Below are 24,003 nucleotides of genomic sequence, written 5' to 3' on the forward strand. Positions count from 1 at the left end.
CAAACTTCCATCTTTGCATAAGGGCAAGCAGCCAGATGAACCCATCAGCTGGGTCTGTCTGACTCCAAGGCCCATGTTCTGGACCCTCCCAGTCACTGGCCTGGTTAACAGCACCTTCTCTACCCTGTGCCCTCCTAAGCCCCTGGCTTCCCGGCTGCCCAGGCCCTCACCTTTCTGCACCTTGTCACACAGCAAGTAGAGCTCTTCGCCACCCGTGCATGGCCCGCTCTCCTTGTTGATTCGGCAGATCCGCAGCTCTGAGGTGTTTGTGGACTCTGGGAAGAAGAGAAAAAGGCATATAAGAAAAAAAGCAATAAAATCATCAAACCCTGGTGGCCGTGGAAAAGTAGGAAATGGAGGAGAGAGAGCACCCCCTCTATCCTTGAACCCGCGTCTCAGGTGAAGGACATTCAGATGGGAGGGGTGAAAGGAAGGGGCAATGAGGAGTGCTTCACGCTGAGGTCTGCTCAGCACCTGTCCAGATGAGAGGCCTCATACCTCAGCTCTCAGCAGGGAGAGCTGACTGAGGTTAGGGGTCACAGACCGGTTCATGGGCCTTAAACTTTTTTTTGGTATTGGGAATTGAACCCAGAGGCATGCTATCTCCAAGCTATACCTTAAGCCCTTTTTACAATATTTTTATTTAGCTGGGCGTGGTGGTGCACGCTTGTAATCCCTGCGCTTGGGAGGCAGAGACAGGAGGATCACGCAGGTTCGAAGCCAGCCGTGCTGGCTTAAGAGACCCTGTTTCCAAATAAAAAGTATAAAAATAGGTCTGGGAGTGTAACCCGGAGGTAGAAGGGCTTCCAGGAACCCCAGTACCACAAAAAAAAAAAATGGTATTAAAATTTTTTATTTGAGCTGGGAGTAGTGGCACACACTTGTAATCCCGCAGTTCACAGACAGCCTCATCTACTACTTAGTGAGGCCCTTTGCAACTCAGTGAGACCCTGTTTCAAAAAAATAAAGAACAAAAAATAGGGCTGGCTGTGTAGCTCAAAGGTAGAATGCCCCTGGGTTCCATCCACAAGGGGTAGAAAAAAGAATTTTATTTATTTATTTATTTATTTATTTATTTATTTATTTATTTTTGGTGGTACTGGAGATGGAACCCAAGGACCTTCTACCTCCAGGCTACACTCTCAGACCTATTTTATATTTTATTTGGAAACAGGATCACTTAAGCCAGCTGAGGCTGGCTTCGAACCTGCACGATCCTCCTGTCTCAGCCCCCCAAGAGCGGGAATTACAAGCGTGTGCCACCACACCCGGCTTTATTATTTTTTTTTATTTGAAAGAGGGTCTTATTAAGTTGCTGAGGGTCTCAGTATGTTGCTGAGGCTAGCTTCTAACCTACGTTCCTCCTGTCTCAGCCTCCCAGCTATGGCCTGAAATCTTCTGGATTGTTTTGCCCATCCAGCTGTCCTGGATTTTCTTCTGTTAATAGCCCCCCTAAATTTTCCTTTGAGGGTCCACCTACCATCTCAGTCATGGGGACTGCGTACGACAGAGCCCTTTTCCCTAGCTCATTTGCTCCAGATCTGGCGAATCAAAGCATCACCTCCCTCCGGCCACAGCTGATTGGTCAAAGAAGAGCAAACCCAGGTGAGCTGAGCTTGGTGGCACACTTCTGTAATCTGAGTACCTAGGAGGCTGAGACAGTAAGATCACAGGTTTGCCGCTAGCCTTAACCTCTTATTAAGGCCCTCTACAACTTAGTGAGACCCTGTTTCAAAATGAAAAAATAAGCCGGAATGGTGGCACACCCTTGTAATCATAATACTTCAGAGGTTGAAACAGGAGGATCGCAGGTTCACTGTTAGCCTCCGCTACTTAGTGAGGCCCTCTACGACTTATTGAGACCTTGTTCAAAATAAAGAATTAAAAAATAGAGTGGGCATGGTGGCGCATGCTTGTAATTCCAGTATTTCGGAGGCTGAGACAGGAGGATTGCACAGGTTCAAAGCCAGCCTCAGCTACTTAGTGAGGCTCTCAGCAACTTAGTGAGACCCTGTTTCCAAATAAAATATTAAAAATAGAGGTCTGGGACTTTAGCCCGGAGAAAGCCCCTGGGTTCTATCTCCAGTTCGAAAAGAAAGAAAGAGAAAGAGAGAAAAAGAGGAAGAAAGAAAGAAAGAAAGAGAGAGAGAGAGAGAGAGAGAGAGAGAGAGAGAGAGAGAAAGAAAGAAAGAAAGAAAGAAAGAAAGAAAGAAAGAGAGAGAGAAAGAAAGAAGTCTGGGAGTGTGCCTCAGAGGTAGAATGCCCCTGGGTTCCATCCCCAGTGCCACAAAAAATATGTAAAATAAAAATAAAGCCAGGCATGGTGGTGCATGCTTGTAATCCTAGCATTTGGGAGGCTGAGACAGGAAGATCATGGTTCGAGTACAGCCTCCACTACTTAGTGAGGTCCTTTGCAACTCAGTGAGACCTTGTTTCAAAAAATAAAGAATAGCCAGGCATGATGGCATATGCTTGTAATCCCAGCATTTTGGAGGCAAAGACCAGAGGATCACAGTTTGCGGACAGCCTCAGCTACTTAGTGAGGCTCTTTGCAACTCAGTGAGACCCTGTTTCAAAATAAAGAATAAAAAATAGGTCTGGTAGTGTAGCTCAGAGGTTAAAAAGCCCCTGGGTTCCACTCCCAGTACCGCAAAAACAAAAACAAAACAGAATAAAAAATAATAGCTCGGAGGTAGAATGCCCCTGGGTTCCATCCTCAGCACCACAAAATAAATAAAGCCAGCCATGGTGGCGCACACTTGTAATCCCTGCGGTTGGGAGGTGGAGACAGGAGGATTGCGCTGGTTCGAAGCCAGCCTCGCTGGCTTAGGGGACCCTGTTTCCAAATAAAAATATAAAAAATAAGTCTGGGAGTGTAGCCCGGAGGTAGAAAGGTTTCCAGGAACCCCAGTACCACACAAAAAAAGTAAAACAAAATAGGGCTGGGAGTATTGCTCAAAGGTAAAATGCCCCTGGGTTCAATCCACAGTAACAAAATAATAGTAAATAACCTAACAGTAACCCCCCTCTTTGCCCATGCCACTGTTGGGGGAGCTTTCTGATACCTGCAGCCAAGGACAATCCCAATGGACACCACACCCTCAACTCACTCTTGTCATAGACAGGCTCGGAGAGCACAGGGTCCATGCGGTGTATCTGTCCCTGCTGGTCCCGATAGGAGGCCTGGAAGCAGATCCTCACGACATTCATGTCCACCTCCTGGTGGTTCTTCAGGGAGCCGGCTGTGGCAGGGGACATGGGAAAGCTGAGGGCAGGAATGGGGGATGGGGGAGAGAGAGGGACGGGGGAGATGGCAGGGATGGAGAAGAGACGGGTGAAGGTGGGCAGAACGGAGAGTCATGCTGGGCAGGGCTCACCATTGTAGGGGTCGATGCCCAGCTGAATCTTGCGCTCGATGGCGGCCTCGATCTCCTTCTTCCTCACACACTGGATGCCCAGGTTGTTGAAGCTGGGGGCAAGAACACTCATGAGGGGCCACAGCGGACCTGGACACCGCCATGGGCCACAGGCTCAGGGATGGGGCATCCGAAGTCCAGGGGCCCCGTTTTAGGAAGGGTCAGAGATACTGAGCAGATTTGAGAAGACCTAGGAACCTGCCAGATTTTCACCATGGGAAAACACCGGCTAACCTCATTTGTGATAAAACTGCAAATCTTTATTTTTATTTATTTGTTGTACTAGGGATGGAACTCAGTGGAATTCTACCTCTGAGCCACACCTCTACCCCTATTTTATTTTTTGTTTGGAACCAGACCCTCACTAGGTTGCTCAGACTTTTGCTCCTTGCTGAGGCTGTCCTCCAACTTTCTTTTATCTTTTTTTTTTTCCCCCTGCAGTACTGGGGATTGAATCCAGGGACAGTCTATCTCTGAGCTACACGCCCATTCGTATTTTTTTTTTTATTCTTTATTTTGAAACAGGGTCCCACTAAATAGCTGAGGTCCTCAATAATAGCTGAGGCTGGCCATCCTCCTGACCTGCCACCCTCCTGTTTCATCCTCCCAAGTACTAGGATTTCAAACATGCTGCCACTACACCTGGCTTGTCCTCCAACTTTTTTTTTTTTTTTTTGGTGGTAATGAGGGTTGAACCCAGGGGCTTTCTACCTCCGAGCTATACTCCCAGACCTATTTTATACTTTATTTGGAGATAGGGTCTCACTAAGTTGCTGAGAGCCTCACTCAGTAGCTGAGGCTGGCTTCGAACCTGTGTGATCCTCCTGTCTCAGCCTCCCAAGCACGGGGATTACAAGCGTGTGCCACCACGCCTGGCATCCTCCCAACTTTTGATTCTCATGTCTCAGCCTCCAAAGTACTGGGATTATAGGCCGGGCGTGGTGGCGCACGCTTGTAATCCCCGTGCTTGGGAGGCTGAGTGAGACAGGAGCATCTTGCAGGTTCGAAACCAGCCTCAGCTGGTTTAAGAGACCCTGTCTCCAAATAAAATATAAAATAGGTCTGGGAGTGTAGCCTGGAGGTAGAAGGCCTCTGGGTTCCATCCCTAGTACCACCAAAAAAAAAAAAAAAAGAAAAAAGAATTAAAAAATGGGGTAGGGGGTGTAGCTCGGAGGTCAAATGCCCCTGGGTTCCACCTCCAGACCCGCAAAAAAAAAAAAAAAAAAAAAAAAAATAGGGCAGCAGGTGTAGCTCGAAGGTCAAATGCCCCTCCCTGGGTTCCATCCCCAGACCCACAATAAATATATATATATATATGGCCAGGCATGGTGGCACATGCTTGTAATGCCAGCGCTTGTGAGGCTGAGACAGGATTGCACAGATTTGAAGCCAGCCTCAGCTACTTAGGCTCTCAGCAACTTAGTGAGACCCTGTTTCTATTTTTTTTTTTTTTTTTTGGTGGTACTGGGGGTGGAACCTAGAGGCTTTCTACCTCCGGGCTATACTCCCAGACCTTTTTTATATTTTATTTGGAAACAGGGTCTCACTAAGTTGCTGAGCGCCTTACTAAGTAGCTGAGGCTGGCTTCAAACCCGTGCGATCCTCCTGTCTCAGCCTCCCAAGTGCGGGGATTATAAGCGTGTGCCACCACGCCCAGCTGAGACCCTGTTTCTAAATAAAATATAAAAAATAGGTCTGGGAGGGTAGCCTGGAGGTAAAAAGCCCCTGGGTTCCACCCTGAGTACCAAAAAAAAAAAAGTTAAAAAAAATGGCTGGGGGTGTAGTCGGAGGTCACAAAATCCCTGGGTTCCATCCCTGGTGCTGAAAATAAATAAATAAATAAATAAATAAATAAATAAATAATAAAAATTAGGCTGGAGGCAGGCGTGGTGGCTCAAGCTTGTAATCCCAGCATTTGGGAGGCTAAGACAAGAGGATCCGGGTTTGTGGTTAGCCTCAGCTACTTAGTGAGGCCCTTTGCAACTCAGTGAGACCATTTCAAAATAAAGAATAAAAAAGTTGAGCTGGGGGTATAGCTAGAAGGTAGAAGTCCCCTGGGTTCCATCCCTAGTACCACACACACACACACAAAAAAAAATCAAGCTAGGGTATAGCTTGGAGTATAGAATGCCCCTGGATTAAGTCCTCAGCACACACACAAAAAAAGAAAAAAAAATAGCCGCATGTGGTGGTACATGCTTGTAATCATAGTACTTGCGAGGCTGAGACAGAAGGATCACAGTTTTTTCGGGCAGCCTTGGCTACTTACCTTGGCTACTTAGTGAGGTCCTCTGCAACTTAGTGAATCTTTGGTTCAATATAAAGAATAAAAAAATTACGCTGGGGATGGTCGCACATGCCTGTAATTCTAGTACTTGGGAGCCTGAGACAGGAGGATTACAGGTTCTCAGCCAGCCTCAGCAACTTGCGGCCCTCCACAACTTAGTGCAACCCTGTTTCAAAATAAAGAATAAAAAATAGGGATGGGGTAGAGCTCAAAGGCAGAATGCCCCTGGGTTCCATCGCCAGTACCACATACACACACAACACACACACACACACACACACACACACACACACACACACACACACACAATTAGGGAGGTAGAATGCTCCTAGCTTCAATCCCCAGTACCTAAATAAATACATATAAAAGAGCCGAGCGTGGTGGCGCACGCTTGTAATCCCCGTGCTTGGGAGGCTGAGACAGGAGGATCACACAGGTTCAAAGCCAGCCTCAGCTACTTAGTGAGGCTCTCAGAAACTTAGTGAGACCCTGTTTCCAAATAAAATAGAAAAAAGGTCTGGGAGTATAGCCTGGAGGTAGAAAAGGCTCTGGGTTCCACCCCCAGTACCACCAAAAAAAAAAAAATAAAATAAATAAAATACATATAAAAGATGGCTGGGATACATATAAAAGATGGCTGAGGGATGGGGAGTGGGTGTGTAGTTGGAGGTAGAATGTACCTGGGTCCAAGCCCCAGTACCAAAAGAAACAGAGAGAGAGAGAAAGAGAGACAGAGACAGAGACAGAGAGAAACAGGCCTTGCAGTTAAGCCAGGTCTGGAGTCAAATCCCAGCTCTGCCATGGACCATCCGTGCCCCTTAACCTCTCTGAGCCTCAGTTTGCTCCTCTGACCTTCAGCAGGGCAGGAGCGGGGCTCAGGGAGGCCCTCTGCTGGCCCAGGCCTCGGTCTCCCCGAGGGATCTAGGAGAAGCAGCACAGGGAGGTCCCGGCTGGGCTGCACACCGTGTGGTTCTCCTGGCTGCTCTTCAGCCCAGGGAATGAGGGTCTGAGGGTCTGGTCAGTACCTGTGCCGGGGGCTGGCGTGAGGCCGCAGCCGCACCCTGCAGATGCCGTCTGAGCAGTCCTTCCCCACGAGGCTGTGTGGGTGCACTCGGTGGGGCCAGTCCTTCCACACCAGGCACGCAGTCACCTCCACCTCCCGCAGCCCGCCACAGTCCCGGAGCTGCAGGAAGACACATGCTCTTTGGGGGACCATTGCGAACTCCTGAGCCCATTTAACTCCCTGGGACCTCCCTCAAGAGCTCCCCACCAGGGCTAAGGCAGGGTGTTTGCTGAAGATGCCTCTCCTGTCCGAAGCCAAGAGGTGGCTCTGGTGGAGGAAGGAATTCCTCACAGTTGTGGGTTTGTTTTTGTTGTTTTTTTGGTGGTGCTGGGGATGGAACCCAGGGGCATTCTACCTCTGAGCTACATCCCCAGCCCTATTTTTTATTCTTTATTTTGAAACAGGGTCTCACTGAGTTGCAAAGGGCCTCACTGAGGCTGTCTGCAAACTGTGATCCTCCTGTCGCAGCCTCCCAAATGCTGGGATTACAAGTGTGTGCCACCATGCCCAGCAGTTGTGTTTTCTTTGGACACGCAAACCTTTAAAACATTGGATGTGCCCAGCATGGTGGCACATGCTTGTAATCCCAGTACTTGGGAGGCTGAGACAGGAGGATCACAAGTTCCAGGCCAGCCTTGATAATTTACCAAGACTTTCAACAAACTAGAGAGACCCTGTCTCTAAATAAAAGTATAATAGGACTGGGGGTGTAGCTCAGAAATAGAATGCCCCTGGGTTGTATCCCCACTACCACCCCACACACACACACAATTAGATGTAAGCCAGGTATGATAATACACACCTGTTATCCCAGTACTTGGGAGGCTGAGATAGGAGGATCACAGGTCTAAGACCAGCCTCAGTAAGTTAGTGAGACTTGCAGTTACCTAGCAAGAACCTCTCTTTCTTTCCTTCTTTCTTTCTTTCTTCCTTCCTCCCTCCCTCCCTTCCCTCCTTCCTTTCTTTCTTTGGTACTGGGGATGGAACCCAAGGGCATTCTACCACTAAGTGACACTCCCAGCCCTATTTTTTGGTCTTTGTTTTGAAACAGAGTCTCACTGAGTTGCAAAGGGCCTCACTAAGTAGCTGAGGCTGTTTCCTCCTGACTCAGCCTCCCAAATGCTAAGATTACAAGCATGTGCCACCACACCCGGCTAAGAACCTTTTTCAAAACAAAAAATGCAAAGGGCTGGGGTTGTAGCTCAGAGGTAGAACATCCCTGGGTTTATCCCTAGTACCCACACACACATACACAATGGATGCACACAGTCTCCAAGTAATTACAACCTAGTAAGTCCCTGTTTCAAAAACAAGTGCTATGTGCATGTGTGTCACTATAATGATGAACTACATAGTGATGTGAGACTATAATGTACCAATGAAGTATACAAATTAAAAATAAAAAGACATATATAGCCGGGCATGGTAGCTCACGCTTGTAATCCCAGCACTTGGGAGGCCGAGACAGGAAGATTGCAAGTTCACAGCCAGCCTCAGCTACTTAGTGAGGCCCTCTGCAACTTAGTGAGACTCTGTTTCAAAATAAAAAATAGAGCCGGGTGTGGTGGCACACGCTTGTAATCCCAGCATTCAGGAGGCTGAGACCGGAGGATCGCGGTTCACAGACAGCCTGTTATTTTTAGTGAGGCCCTCTGCAACTCAATGAGACCCAGTTTTAATATAAAGAATAAAAAATAGGGCAGGGGGGTGTAGCTCAGAGATCAAATGCCCCTGGGTTTCATCCCCAGACACCCCCCACACACAAAAATAATAATAAAATAAAAAGTAGGGCTAGGGGTGTAGCTCGGAGATAGAATGCCCCTGGGTTCCATCCCCAGTACTGCAAAAGACATTTTATATATAATTATACACACACACACACACACACACATATAAACAAAAAAAGCTGGGGTGTAGCACGGGAGTAGAATGCCACTGGGCTAAAAAACATGCTTGGGATAAGCCTGGCATGGTGACTCACACCTGTAATCTCAGTACTTGGCAGGTTGAGGCAGGAGGATAAAAGATTTGAGGCCAGCCTCAGGAATTTAGGGAAATCCTCAGCAACTTACCTAGTAAAACCTGTTAAAAAGAAAAAAAAAAGCCAGTCGTAGTGGCACATGCTTGTAATCCCAGTACTTAGGAGGCTGAGGCAGGAGGACAGCAGGTTCATGGCCAGCCTCAGCAACCTGTGAGGCCCTCTGCAACTTAGTGAGACCCTGTTTCAAAATAAAGAACTAAAGCCAGGCATGGTGGCGCACACTTGCAATCCCAGCATTCGGGAGGCTGAGACCTGAAGATCGTGGTTCATGGACAGCCTCAGCTACTTAGTGAAGCTCTCAACAACTTAGTGAGACCCTGTTTCCAAATAAAATATAAAATAGGTCTGGGAGTATAGCCCGGAGGCAGAAAAGCCCCTAGGTTCCACCCCAGTACCACAAAAAATATATATAAATAAAAAATAAAAAATTGCGCCTGGCATGGTAGTGCATGCTTGTAATCCCAGCATTTGGGAGGCTGAGACAGGAGGATTGCAGTTCGCAGACAGCCTCATCTACTACTTAGTGAGGCCCTTTGCAACTCAGTGAGACCCTGTTTCAAAATAAAGAATAAAAAATAGGGCTGGGGGTGTTGCTCAGAGGTAGAATGCCCCTGGGTTCCATCCCCAGTAACACACACACACACACACACACACACACACACACGAATAAAAAATCGAAATAGGGGTGAAGCTGAGAGGTAGGATGCCCCTAGGTTCAATCCCTAGTACCACACACACAAAAAAGGTAGAGGGTGTGGGTCAGAGGTAAAGTGCTCATAGATTCAGTCCCCAGTACTAAAATGAATGAATGAATAAATAAATAAGTAAATAAAGAGGGCTGGGAGTGCAGCTAGGTGGTAGAACCCTTGCCTGGCACGCAGGAAGCCCAGGTTTTAATATTCAGCATGGCAAAGAAAAAAAAAATACTGTCATTACTCTAGTTAGAATTTTTTTTTTTCTTTTGCGGTACTGGGGATGGAACCCAGGGACATTCTACCTCCGAGCTATACCCGCAGCCCTATTTTTTATTTTATTAATTTTTTTTGTGTGTGTGGTACTGGAGTTTCTGGAAGCTCTTCTATCTCTGGGCTACACTCCCAGATCTATTTTATACTTTTTATTTGGAAACAGGTTCTCTTAAACCAGCGTGGCTGCTTTCGAACCTGTGCGATCCTCTTGTCTCCGCCTCCCAAGCGTGGGGATTACAAGCGTGCGCCACCATGCCCGGCTATTCTTTATTTTTTGAAACAGAGTCTCAATGCATTGCAAAGAACCTCACTAAGTAACTGAGGCTGTCCCCAACTGCAATCCTCCTGTCTCAGCCTCCCAAATGCTGGGATTACAAGCGTGTGCCACCACGCCCGGCTCTAGCTAGAATTCTTGCTCAGTAGCCACAGGCAGGGGAGAACAGAACCCAGCCTCTTTAGACAGTAGCTGGCTCAGCCAGCTATTTAGCTCCTCTGGGTCACCAGCTGAGCCCTGCTGGCATCAAAGTTCCTCTGAAGCCAACTCTATAAAATGCGATTAACCAAAGGTCTCAATGGGGCAGTGCTGCCCTCTCATGGCTGAATTGGATACTGAGGGTGACTGATTGACAATGTGATGGGAACCCACATTGGTAGCAGGTAGGAGGTAAGATCAGATGCTCCGTACACAGTTCCACCCACACAAACATCCATGCCCTACAAAGCTTCTGAACCCGCTGCCAGACAGTCACAGTAGTAAAACTGGGGGTTGATACTGAAGATTGGACCCAGGGGCATTCTACATCCAAGCTAGACCCCTAGCCTATTTAATTAAATTTATTTATTTATTTATTTATTTATTTATTTATTTATTTATTTTGTGGGTCTGGGGATAGAACCCAGGAGCATTTGACCTCTGAACTACACCCCCTGCCCTATTTTTTATTCTTTATTTTGAAACGGGGTCTCACTGAGTTACAGAGGGCCTCACTAAGTAGTGAGGATGTCCGCGAACTGTGATCCTCCCGTCTCAGCCTCCTGAATGCTGGGATTACAAGCGTGCGCCACCATCTGTTTTATTTTTATTTTAAAACAGGGTCTCGCTAGGTTGATGAGAGTCTCCTACTCAATGAGGCTGTTCTAAAACCTACGATCCTTCTGTCTCAGCCTCCCAAGTACTAGGATTACAGGTATGCCACCATACTCAGGTAATAAAACCTTCTAAAATTACCAGAACTAGAGCCGGGCGTGGTGGTGCAGGCTTGTAATCCCAGCATTTGGAAGGCTGAGACTGGAGGATCACAGTTCATGGACAGCCTCAGCTACTAAGTGAGGCCCTCTGCAACTTAGTGAGATCCCGTTTCAAAATAAAAAATAAAAAGTAGGGCAGGGGGTGTAACTCAGAGGTCGAATGCTCCTGGGTTCCATACCCAAACACCCCCAAAAATAGTTCTGGGTGTGTAGCTTGGAGGTAGAATGCCCCTGAATTCAATCCCCAGACTACAAAAACAATGACCAGAGCCCAGAAAATAGCTTCATTTTATTATTTATTATTATTATTAATTTTCTTTATGTACTGGGGATGGAACCCAGAGGCATTCTACCTCCAAGCTACATAGCCAGCCCTTTCTTTCTTTCTTTCTTTCTTTCTTTCTTTCTTTCTTTCTTTCTTTCTTTTTCTTTCTTTCTTTCTTTGCTTTGTTGTTGTTGTACTGGGGATAGAACCTAAGGGCCTTCTACCTACCGGCTACAGCCTCAACCTATTTTATATTTTATATTTTATTTGGAAACAGGGTCTCACTAAGTTACTGAGAGCCTCACTAAGTGTCTGAGGCTGGCTTCAAACCTGCGTGATCCTCCTTTCTCAGCTTCCCATGTGCTGGGATTACAAGCTGTGCCCCCCATGACTAGCTTATTCTTTATTTTAAAATGGGGTCTCACTGAGTTGCAAAGGGCCTCACTAAGTAGCTGAGGCTGTCCCTGAACCACAATCTTCCTGTCTCAGCCTCCCAAATGCTGGGATTACAAGAAGATTACAAGCATGTGCCACCACACCCAGCTCAACATAGCTCCATTTTAGAGCCTAGCGTGGTGGTGCACACTTGTAATCCCAGCATTCGGGAGGCTGAGACGGGAGGATCTTGGTTCACGGACAGCCTCAGCTACTTAGTGAGGCTCTCTGCAACTCATTGAGACCTGGTTTCAAAATAAAGTATAAAGGGCAGGGGGTGCAGCTCAGAGGTAGAATGCCCCTGGGTTTCATCTCCAGACTTAAGGAAATAAAAAACATAGCTCCATTTTAAAGAAATAGTACTTTACAAACCAGGCGTGGTGGCACACGCTTGTAATCCCAACATTTGGGAGGATGAGACAGGAGGATCGTAGGTTTGAAAACAGCCTCAGCTACTTAGTGAAGCCCTCCACAACTTAGACTTTGTTTCAAAATAAAGAATAAAAGATAAAAAATCTGGGTGTGGTGACACACGCTTGTAATCCCAGCATTTGGGAGGCTGAGACAGAAGGATCAAGGTTCACAGACAGCCTCAACTACGTAGTGAGGCCCTTTGCAACTCATTAAGACCCTGTTTCAAAATAAGAAATAAAAAATAGGGCTGGAGGTATAGCTCAGAGGAAGAATGCCCCTGGGTTCCATCCCAAGTACCAGAAAAAAAAAAGAAGAAGAAAAATAGGGTTGGGGGGGTATAGCTAGAAGGTAGAATGCCCCTGGGTTCCATCCCCAGTAACACACACACACACACACACACACACACACACCAGCTGGGTGTGGTGGTGCACACCCCCTATAATCTCAGTACATCTCAGTACTTGGGAGGCTGGGATAGGAGGATACCAGGTTTGAGTCTCAGCAAGTAGTAAATCTCTCATTAATTAAGGTCTAGGGAGACCCTGTTTCAGTCTCAGCCTCTCCAATGCTGGGATTAAAGCGTGAACCACTATGCCCGGCCCAGCTGGGCAGTTTTGATAAATACTGCCAGATTACCAAGAAGAAGGCCTACCTTCTTACCTAATAGGGATTGGACCCAGGGTCATTCTACTTCTAGACTTTTTTGTGTGTGTGGTTCTGGGGATGGAAGCCAGGGACCTTCTACCTCTGGGTTACACTCCTAAACCTATTTTATATTTTATTTAGAAACAGGGTCTCACTTGCTGAGAGCCTCACTAAGTAGCTGAGGCTGGCTTCGAAACTACGGGATCCTCCTGTCTCAGCCTCCCAGTACTGGGCTTTGAGCCACACTTTTGAAGCAAGGCCTTGCTAAGCTGAGACTGGCCTTGAACCTACCTACTAACCTCCCATCTCAGCCTCTCACCTCTCACGTCCTGGCATTACAGCAGTGCACCAGTCGGCCCCGCTAAATCCTTTTTTTTTTTTTTTTTTTTTGTACTAAGGGATTGAACCCAGAGGCATTCTACCTTCAAGTTACAATTTTCTTATTGGGAATTAGGGTCTCGCTCAGGTAGCTGGCCGTCTCCCTAAATTGCCTGGGCTCACTTCAAACCTGCGGGTCTTCCTGCCTCAGCCTCCCAGTCCCTGGGATGGCAGGCCACCGCGCCCGGCTCCCTAAAGCCTCTCTTGGGATGCCCTTTTGCGTCTTTGGGAGGGTGGATTCGGGCGGACAGTGGCCAGCGAGGTCGGGAGGGTGGATTCGGGCGGACAGTGGCCAGCGAGGTCAGGAGGGCCCGGCCCAGCGCCCGGCCCACCTCGATGGCGGGCAGCGTCTTGCTGGCCTCGGTGCTGCTCTCGCCCAGGATGCTGCCGGCCGAGCGGCCCTCGCACTCGTAGCGGAAGCGCATGCCGCGCTGCTTGGGCTGCTCGGTGATGACCAGGTGCGGCCGGGCGGGCGGGCAGCCCCAGGGCGGCGGCGCGGCGGGGCCCAGCGTGACGGTGCTCAGCGCGGCGGCCCCGCGGGACACCAGGCGCGGCGGCCCCTCGCCCGGGCCGGGCGGCGCCCCCTCCAGGCCGAAGCCGTTCTCCTTGATGTACTCGTCGATGATCTCTGCGGGAGAAGCAGACAGCGGTGCTGAGGCTGGCTCCCGCGCCAGGCGGCCCCCCGCGCCTACGCTCCCGTCCACTGCTAGTACGGTACCGGGGATTGAAGCCAAAGGCACTCTACACCCCCAGCCCGTTTGATTTCTTATTTGAAACAGGGTCTCGCGAAGTGTGCTGCAATTCGCCGGTCTCAGCTTCCCAACTACTAGTATTAGGGGCGTTGGGGCGTCGTGCCAGGCAAAGCCCTGCCCTCTTGCTTTCTTTCATTTGCAAACAGCCCAGCATCGCCCTTTGCCCCTTGCTGAAGCCAGAAGTCAGGGGATCGGCCTGATTCCTTTTTCCTCCACCCATCCCTGGACGCTCCAGAATTTACCTGCTGCACCAACTCTCACCTGGATAAATGTAAAGGCCAAACCACAGGTACCCCCCTGCCTCTTGTCACACTAAAATAGCCACTGTGATGCAGTCGCCATATCTGCAAATCTAATTCATGTCCTATTTTTATCTTTAGGCTGCTTTTTTTTTTTTTTTTGAAATATTACTGGAGATTGAATCTGGGGGTATTCCACCTCCAAACTATACCTCCAACCTTTTTTTTTTTTTTTGCAGTAGTAGGAGCTGAACCCAGGGGCATTCTACCTCTGATCATCTCCCACCCCAGTTTTTGTTCTTTTATTTGAAACAGGATCTCACTAAGTGCAGAGGGCTTAAGTAGCTGAGGCTGGCCACAAACCTGTGATCCTCCTGTCTCAGTCTTCCAATACTGGGAATACAAGTGCGTGTCGCCACCATGACTGGGTCCTCCACTATTTATTTATTTATTTATTTATTTATTTATTTAATTTTATGGTACTGGGGATTGAACCCAGGGGCATTTTACCTCCCAGCTACACTCCCAGCCCTATTTATTTATTTATTACTTATTTATTTATTCATTTTTGGTGGTACTGGGGTTCCTGGAAGCCCTTCTACTTCTGGGCTACACTCCCAGACCTATTTTATATTTTGAAACAGGGTCTCTAAGCCAGCGCAGCTGGCTTCAAACCTGCGCAATCCTCCTGTCTCCGCCTCCCAAGCGTGGGGATTACAAGCGTGCACGCCTGGCAAATTATTTATCTTTGCAGTACTGGGGATTGAACCCAGGGGCGGTCTACCTCTGAGATACACCCCCAGCCCTATTTTTTTTTTTTTTTGCAGTACTGGGGGTGGAGCCCAGAAGCTTTCTACCTCTGAACTACACTCCCAGCCTTATTTTTTATTCTTTATTTGGAAACAGGGTCTTACTGAGTTGCAAAGGACCTCACTAAGTAGCTGAGGCTGGCCGCGATCCTGGATCCTCCTGACTCAGCCTCCCAAATGCTGGGATTACAAACATGCGCCACCACGCCCGGCTGCCCTATTTTTTTTTTTTTTATTCTTTATTCTGAAACAGGGTCTCACTAAGTTGCAGAGTGCCTTACTAAGTAGCTAAGGCTGGCTGACTACCACACCAATCATCATCATCTTCTTCTTTTCATTCTCTCTTTCTCTCTCCATTCCTCTCTCCCTCTCTCCCTTTCTCTCGTACTGGGGACTGAACCCAGGGGCACTGTACCTTTGATTATGTTTCTATTAAAATATACTTATTTCCCCTGTACTCTCCCCACCCCCACTTCTGCCCACCAATACCCCCCTTCCTCTCCCATCTGGACATGGAGTCGCAAGCTCACTGCTCCCGTTCCTGCCCTTGCCCCTGCACCTGTCCCCCACAGCTAGAGGGACTCTGTTAACTATGGGCCCGCCCCTTCTCTGCTCAGAAGCCAGTATGGCTCCCATCTCTCCAAGAGTCAAAGTCCTCACTCTCCTCGCTAAAGCTTCCCCAGACCCCATCTCAGAAAAACAGCTCCAGCTCCTTCCATGTCTTGCGCCCAACTATCCTGGCCCCCTTCAGGGCCTTGTACTCCTTCCTCCCACTGCCTGATCCCTGCTTCCCCCATCCACCTGTTCAGGCTCTTCTGCTCATCCTTCAGGTCTCCATCCAAATGTGACCTCTTAGGAAAGGCCCAGTCTACTATGCCTCCCCAGGCCATTTGTCCCTCTTCTTGTTTCCTTCACAGCCGTAATTTATTGATCATTATTTTGTTCATTCATTCATTGGCCTTGAGTCCCCTGCTCAACTGTCAGATCCAGGCAGGCAGGGACGTTGGTTTGTGGCTGGTACCTAGAACAGAGCCTGCTGCACAGGAGGGCTCTCTGACATCCACTGAAGGAATGAATGTCAACCACAGACATAGTAACACTGAAGGCCACTAACTTGCTGAATGGGGTTTTTGTTGTTGTTGTCTTTGGTACTAGGGATTGAACCCAGGAGCTTTCTATCTCCAAGCGATATCCCAGCTCTTTAATTTTTTATTTTTTTAATTAATTATTTTTCTGCAGGTCTGGGGATGGAACCCAGGGGCATTTGACCTCTGAGCTACACCCCCTGCCCTATTTTTTTATTCTTTCATTTTGAAACAGGGTCTCACTGAGTTTCAGAGGGCCTCACTAAGTAGCTGAGGCTGTCTGCGAACCATGATCCTCTGGTCTCAGCCTCCGGAATGCTGGGATTACAAACATGTGCCACCACGCCTGGCTTTTATTATTTTATTTTATTTTTATTTTTTGGTGGTACTGGGGTTCTAAGAAACCCTTCTACCTCAAGGCTACACTCCCAGACACCTATTTTTAATATTTTTATTTGGAAATAGGGTCTCTTAAGCCAGCGAGGCTGGCTTCGAACCTGCGCAATCCTCCTAGGACTGCCTCCCAAGCACCACCACGCCCAGCTTTTAAATTTTTATTTATTTATTTATTTATTGGGTGGTACTAGGAATGGAACCCTTCTACCTCCGGGCTACACTCCCAGGCCTATTTTTATATTTTTATTTGGAAACAGGGTCTCTTAAGTGAACGAGGCTTCAAACCTGCACGATCCTCCTGTCTCCACCTCCCAAGTGTGGGGATTACAACCGTGTGTCACCACGCCCGACATTATTTTTTGTCTTTTTTTTTTGTTTTTTTTGAGGGTCTGGGGGTGGAACCCAGGGGCATTTGACCTCTAAGCTCCACCCCCTGCCCTATTTTTTTATTCTTTATTTTGAAACCGGGTCTCACTGAGTTGCAGAGGGCCTCACTAAGTAGCTGAGGCTGTCTGCGAACCGCGATCCTCCGGTCTCAGCCTCCCAAATGCTGGGACTACAAGCGTGCGCCACCACGCCCGGCTTATTTTTTGTTTTTTGAAACAAGTTCTCGCTGAGTTGCTGAGGGCTTTGTAAATTGCTCAGGCTGTCTCTGAACCAGTCTCAGTCTCCCAAGTACTGGGATTCCAGGTGTGTGCCACTCCACCTAGTTTTTATTTTCAAACAGGGTCTTTCTTAGTTACTGAGTCTGGCCTCCAGCCTGAGATCCTCCTGTCCCAGCCTCCAAAGTACTGGGATTACAGGCGTGCACCACTGTACCCAGCCTGCTCATGGCTTTGGGAACGTGAATTTGTTCCAATTCCCCAACAGTCCTGGGAGTCACACTGTAACTGCTCCCCATGCAGCAAGGAAGGCCTGGACCCTGTGTGAGCAGCTGGACCCTGGGTGTCCCCACATACCTGTCCCCTGATACTCACCCAGTTCATCTGTGGGAGGAAGAGAAAGAGAAAGGTGAAGTTCAGAAAGTGGTCAGGACTTGTCATCTTTCAAGACAGATTCCCATCACTGTCCCTTTTCTTCACCCCGGGAAACTTTAGGACGGCCCCCTGGGATACCAAACCCCAATCTCTACCTTCCTCTTCTGGGTTACCTCCCCTCAGCCCCTAATGTTAGGCACCCAGCCTCAGGGTATCCTCAAACTAAGCCAAACGCCCCCCCCCAAAACACACACACACACACACACACACACACACACACACACACACACACACATCTAGACCAAGGATTTTGAAGTGCTGTTGGGAATCCATAGCAAAGCAGAGGGTCCTGCACAAGGGACAAACCCTAGGGTTTTCCACCTGAAAATCTACCCCTGGCCCTCCAAGATCACTGGCTGCTTTCTGAAGATTGCAGCAGACAGATCTTCTTTTTTTTTTTTTTTGGCAGTACTGGAGATGGAACCCAGGGGCATTCTACCTCTGAGCGACACCCCTATCCATATTTTTTTATCCTTTATTTCGAAACAGGGTCTCACTGAGTTGCAAAGGGCCTCACTAAGTAGCGAGGCTGTCCGTGAACCACAATCCTCCTGTTTCAGCCTCCTGAATGCTGGGATTACAAGTGTGCGCCACCACGCTCCGCTCAGGCAGATCTTCTGAATCCAAGTAACTTTCTGCTCTGTGTTCCAGCAGCCCAGGCCCCTGCAGTGCCCACCAGCAATGCCAGATTCGCCCCTGCCACTGGGAGGAGTAGCAGTAATGTTGGGTCCTTAGGGAAACCCCTGTCCCCTCTCCAGGAAACTCAGCCCTGGAAGGGGCCATGGAGAAATTGAAACCAACCTTCTGGCATTGCAGAGAAAAGTCAAGGGGAAGCCCAGAGGGAACTGAGCAGTGAAGTCATACAGCAGGGGAAGGCAAGCCAGCCTGATGCCCCGCCCAGGGTTGCCACACAGGCTCCTGACTGGGAACCTGCCCCGCTGCCAGATCTAGGCTCCTCCTCCTCCTCCACGCTGAGGGAGTGGCACCTGACAGCCAGAACTTTGCCCTTGGAAGGCTGTTTTCCTGTACCCTTTATCTCACACAATCTGTGAAGTCTGTAGGGCACCAAGGTCCCCACTCGGAGGATGGGGATACTGAGCCTGGGAGAGACAAAGAGACCTGCTCGAGGTCATTGACAAGGCCAACCTCAAGTCATTCCAACTTGGAAAATCCTTCTTAGACATCTGTGCTGAATGGACCTGGAGACCCAGGGACAAGTTAGATTTTGCTCCCAGGCTTTAGGGGGAGACTGAGACCTGGGTGGGCAATGGCCAGAGCTTGGAATCACAGCTTCTGTTCGAATTCTGCCTCTGCTACTTGCTAGTTGTGTGGCCTTGAGCCCATTAACCTTGGTTTCTACATCTAGAAAATGAGCACCATAATGCCTACCTTGTTGGGCTTTTTTTTTTCTTTTTCTTGGTACTACGGATTGAACCCAATGGCATTTTACCTCCAAGCTGCACCCCCAGCCTTTTTTTTCTTAATTCCTTTTTTTTTTTTGGTGGTACTCTGGGTGGAACCCAGAGGCTTTCTACCTCCGGGGTACACTCCCTATTTTATATTTTATTCGGAAACAGGGTCTCACTAAGCCGCTGAGGCTGGCTTCAAACTTGTGTGATCCTCCTGTCTCAGCCTCCCAAGTGTAGGGATTACAAGCGTGCGTCACCATGCCCGGCCTGCCTTCCTTTCTTTCTCTCTTTCTTTCTCTCTCTCTTTCTTCTTCTTTCTTTCTTTCTTTCTTTCTTTCTTTCTTTCTTTCTTTCTTTCTTTCTTTCTTTCTTTATTCTTTCTTTCCTTCTTGTATTGGGGATAGAACCAAGGGCCTTCTACCTCTGGGCTATACTCCCAGATCTATTTTATATTTTATTTGGAAACAGGGTCTCTTAAGCCAGCTGAGGCTGGCTTCAAACCTGCGAGATCCTCTTGTCTCAGCCTCCAAGCACTGGGATTACAAGCATGCTCCACCTAGCCCGGCTTTTTATTCTTTCTTTCTTTCTTCCTTCCTTTCTTTAATTTTTAATTTTTTGGTGGTACTGGGTTCCTGGAAGCCCTTCTACCTCCGGACTACACTCCAAGACCTATTTTTTTTTTTTTTTTTGGTAGGTTTGGGGATGGAACCCAGGAGCATTCGACCTCTGAGCTATACCCCTGCCCTATTTTTTATTTTTATTTTTTTTGCGGGTCTGGGGCTTGAACCCAGAGGCATTTGACCTCCGAGCTACACCCCCTACACAATTTTTTTTTTCTTTATTTTGAAACAGGGTCTCACTGAGTTGTGAAGGGCCTCACTAAGTAGCTGAGGCTGTCCACGAACCCCGACCTTCCTGTCTCAGCCTCCCAAATGCTGGGAATACAAGCGTGCGCCACCACTCCCAGCTTTTTTTATTCTTTATTTTGAAACCAGGTCTCACTGAGTTGCAGAGGGCCTTACTAAGTAGCTGAGGCTGTCCACGAACCATGATCCTCTGGTCTCAGCCTCCCGAATACTGGGATTATAAGTGTGCGCCACCACACCTGGCTCCAGACCCATTTTATACTTTTTTATTTTTGGAAACAGGGTTTCTTAAACCAGCACGGCTGGCTTCGAACCTGCGTGATCCGCCTATCTTAGCCTCCCAAGCGCGCGCCACCACGCCCAGCTATTTTTTTTTTTTTTTTTGCGGGTCTGGGGATGGAACCCAGGGGCATTTGACCTCTGAGCTACACCCCCTGCCCTATTTTTTATTCTTTATTTTGAAACCGGGTCTCACTGAGTTGCAGAGGGCCTCACTAAGTAGCAGAGGCTGTCCGCGAACTGCGATCCTCCAGGTCTCAGCCTGCCGAATGCTGGGATCACAAGCGTGTGCCACCACGCCCGGTTACTTCCAGCCTTTTTAGTTTTTTGTTTTGAAACAGGATCTCATTAAGTGGCTGAGGCTGTCCGCGAACCGTGATCCTCCAGGTCTCAGCCTCCCAACTGCTGAATTACAAGCATGCACCACCATGCCCAGCTTTATATTTATTTTGAAACATCAGTCCACTAAGTTTCTGAGATTGGTCTTCAACTTGAACTTGGATCTTTCTGTCTCAGCCTCCCAAGTACTGGAATTACAGGCATGAGCTACTGCGTTGAGCTAGAAGACATATTTTGGTGCATGGGGTGTAGAGTCATAAAGAATTGGTTTGACTCCTAGTGTCACTCTCTGGCTGTGAGGCCTTTCTTATATCACTTAACCTTTCTGCACCTCCTCTACAAAATGAGTATTGAGTACCCCCTCAGGGCTTAACATGGGGATTCAGGATCACACAGGTAAATTTTGTTTGTTTGTTTGTTCTGTGGCACTGGGGATGGAACCCAGGGGCATTTTATTCACTGAGTTGCAAAGGGCCTCACTAAGGAGCTCAGGTTGTCCTCAAATCACGATCCTCCTGTCTCCGCCTCCCAAATGCTAGGACTATTTTTCTTTCTGTTTTTTTCTTTAGTGGTACTGGGGGTGGAACCCAGAGGCTTTCTACCTCCAGACTATACTTCCAGACCTATTTTTTATACTTTATTTGGAAACAGGGTCTCACTAAGTTGCTGAGAGCCTCACTAAGTAGCTGAGGCTGGCTTCGAACCTGCGTGAGCCTCCTGTCTCAGCCTCCCAAGCGCGGGGATTACAAGCATGTGCCCCCATGCCCGGCTCAAATGCTAGGATTATAAGCATGCACCACTATGCCCAGAGAGGTAAACTGTGTTTTGATTTGTTTTGTTTTGGTGATAGTGGTTAAACCCATGGGCATTCATTCTACCTCTGAGTTAGATCCCAGCTCTGTATTATTTTTTACTTTGAAAAAAGGAAAGCCTCACTACATTGTTGAGGCTGCCTGCAAACCTGTGATCCTCTTGTCTCAGCCTCCCGAAGTACTGGGATTATAAAAGTGCATGATCATGCCCGATCTAGAATTTTTGTGTGTGTGTGTGGTACTGGGGATGGAAACCAGGGTCATTTTACCTCCTACCTACACCCCCAGCCCTATTTTTTTAGTCTTATTATGTTTGTTTGTTTGTTTGTTTATTTATTTATTTATTTATTTATCTAGTGGTACTGGGGATGGAACCCAGGGGTATTCTACCTCCAAGCTACAGCCCCAGCCCTAGTTTTTATTCTTTATTTTTTATTATATTTATGTATGTATGTATGTATGTATGTATGTATGTATGTATGTATTTAGTGGTACTGAGGGTGGAACCCAGGGGCTTTTCTACTTCCGGGTTATACTCCCAGACCTATTTTTACTTTATTTGGAAACAGGGTCTCACTAAGTAGCTGAGGCTGTTTTTGAACCTATGCGATCCTGTCTTAGCCTCCTGAATGCTGGGATTACAAGTATGCACCACCACGCCCGGCTTATTCTTTATTTTGAAACAGCGTCTCACTGAGTTGCAGAGGGCCTCACCAAGTAGCTGAAGCTGTCCGCGAACCGCGATCCTCCGGTCTCAGCCTTCAAGATGCTGGGATGACAAGCGTAGGCCACCACGCCTGGCCCTGACCTAGACCTTTAACACAGGATCTGACCACTCTATTCCCTCCATAAATCTTGGCTTATATTATCCAATGTTCTTTTCCAGGCAAGAAATGTTGGCGGCTTCCTCTCCATATTCGAGGCTCTGCTCAAATAACACGCAGACCTCCCATACAGACCTGCCACTCTTCAGCCAGTCAGGACGGGTCACATGGGAGCAGAAAACCAGCGATGTATTTGCTAACTCAGGGCCTTTGCACATGTTGTTCTCTGTCTGAATCCTCTTCTCCAGTTCTTTGCATGGCTCCCTTCACCTGCTTCTTCATAGGTCTACTCAAATGTCTCCTCCTAGCCAGACTTGGTGGTACACCCTTGTAAAATAGGGCTGGGCATGTATCTCAGAGGTAGAATGCCCCTGGGTTCAATTCCCGGTGCCACACACACACACACACACACACACACACACACACATACAAAAGTTACTTCCTAGTCAGGTCTCTCTGGGCCACTTTATCCAAGATAGCCCCCAGATTTTCCCCTCTATCACTTAGAATTAAGTGCGTTTGTTTTCTAATTTTCATGGCACTGATTAAGACTTAACATGTTGCCAGGCGTGGTGGCACACACTTGTAATCCCAGCATTCCAGAGGCTGAGACAGGAGGATCACAGTTCAAGGACAGCCTCAGCTACTACTTACAGTGAGGCCTTTTGCAACTCAGTGAGACCCTGTTTCAAAATAAAGAATAAAAAATGGGGCTTTGAGTGTAGCTCAGAGGTAGAATGCCCCTGGGTTCCATCCCCAGTACTGAAAAAATAAATAAATAAATTAATTAATTAATTAATTTATAAATAAAAGACTTGACATGTTCTAGCTGGGCGTGGTGGTGCACGCTTATAATGCCAGTACTTAGGAGGCTGAGACAGGAGGATTGCAGCCAGCCTCAGCTACTTAGTGAGGTTGTCATAGTGAGGTTGTCAGCAACTAAGTGAGACCCTGTTTCAAATAAAGAATAAAAAAGAGGGCTGGGGGTGTAGCTCAGAGGTAGAATGCCCCTGGGTTCTATTCCTAGTAACACACACACACACACACACACACACACACACACACACACACACACACAGACTTGAGCTGGGCGTGGTGGTGCACGCTTGTAATCCCGCGCTTGGGAGGCGGAGACAGGAGGATCCTGCAGGTCTGGGAGTGTAGCCCAGAGGTAGAAGGGCTTCCAGGCACCCCAGTGCCACCAAAAAAAAAAAAAGACTTGACATGTTCTCTCAGTAAAATGATTCACACCTGACTCCTATAGACCGTGAGCACGGAGGAGTGGGGATCTTGTCCCTCCAATACTCACTGTATCCCCAGGCCTATCTCGTCAAATCACTTTTCTCCCTAGTTCTCTATCCCCACCCTACTATTAAATATCATTGACCCCAAGATCCTTCATGGTCCTTGTTACATTTTATAATCGCACATTTACTTATTGTTCTTACGTCTTATGTCCGCCTCCTCATTTAGGTAGGGAACCCTACGAGGCAGGGCTGGGGCTGTCCCAGTCACTGGTGTCCTCAGCACAGGGCCAGGGGCTCAGTTAATATTTATTGAATAGGTGACATCAGGAGTTACTCTCATCTGAAGCCCAAGATTCGGGCCACACAAGTCTTGGTCTTGTTCTTGCCCAGAACCAGAACCAGCACTTGGCCTGTATCTGTCTCTGATGACATCCCCCCATTTTCACTCCTCCGCATATTCTCAGGCCTGTTGAGGAAGCTGCACCACCTTGTCTATGGCCATCTGAGGTGTGTGTGTGTGTGTGTGTGTGTGTGTGTGTGTGTGTGTGTGTCGTACTGGGGCTTGAAGTCAGGAGCATTCTACACCTGAGCTACATCCTCAGCCCTATTTTATTTTTTTAATTTTTTATTCTTATTTATTTATTTATTTATTTATTTGCAGTACTAGGGATGGAACCCAGGGACATTCTACCTCTAAGCTACGCCCCCAGCCTTTTATTATTATTATTATTTATTATTATTATTAATTA

At 47.9% G+C, this 24,003-nt stretch overlaps 1 protein-coding gene across 3 annotated transcripts in view; it reads right to left on the reverse strand.

Moving 5' to 3' along the window:
• RELB (RELB proto-oncogene, NF-kB subunit) overlaps positions 1-24,003 on the reverse strand; it is a gene marked incomplete at both ends in the record, with an annotated part of 38,919 nt that overhangs the window by 9,748 nt on the left and 5,168 nt on the right. Inside the window, 6 exons of one of the 3 annotated variants that reach the window (XM_080704175.1) lie at positions 171-275; positions 3,111-3,242; positions 3,378-3,469; positions 6,729-6,886; positions 13,493-13,812; positions 17,401-17,427. In XM_080704175.1, coding sequence (XP_080560301.1) covers positions 171-275; positions 3,111-3,242; positions 3,378-3,469; positions 6,729-6,886; positions 13,493-13,812; positions 17,401-17,427 — 834 coding nt within the window. The remainder of the gene's footprint in view (positions 1-170; positions 276-3,110; positions 3,243-3,377; positions 3,470-6,728; positions 6,887-13,492; positions 13,813-17,400; positions 17,428-24,003) is intronic. The other 2 variants (XM_080704174.1, XM_080704176.1) reach the window with 2 other exon arrangements.

This window comes from Muscardinus avellanarius (assembly GCF_963383645.1).
Source record: "Muscardinus avellanarius genome assembly, chromosome: 10".
NCBI classification, from domain to species: domain Eukaryota; kingdom Metazoa; phylum Chordata; class Mammalia; order Rodentia; family Gliridae; genus Muscardinus; species Muscardinus avellanarius.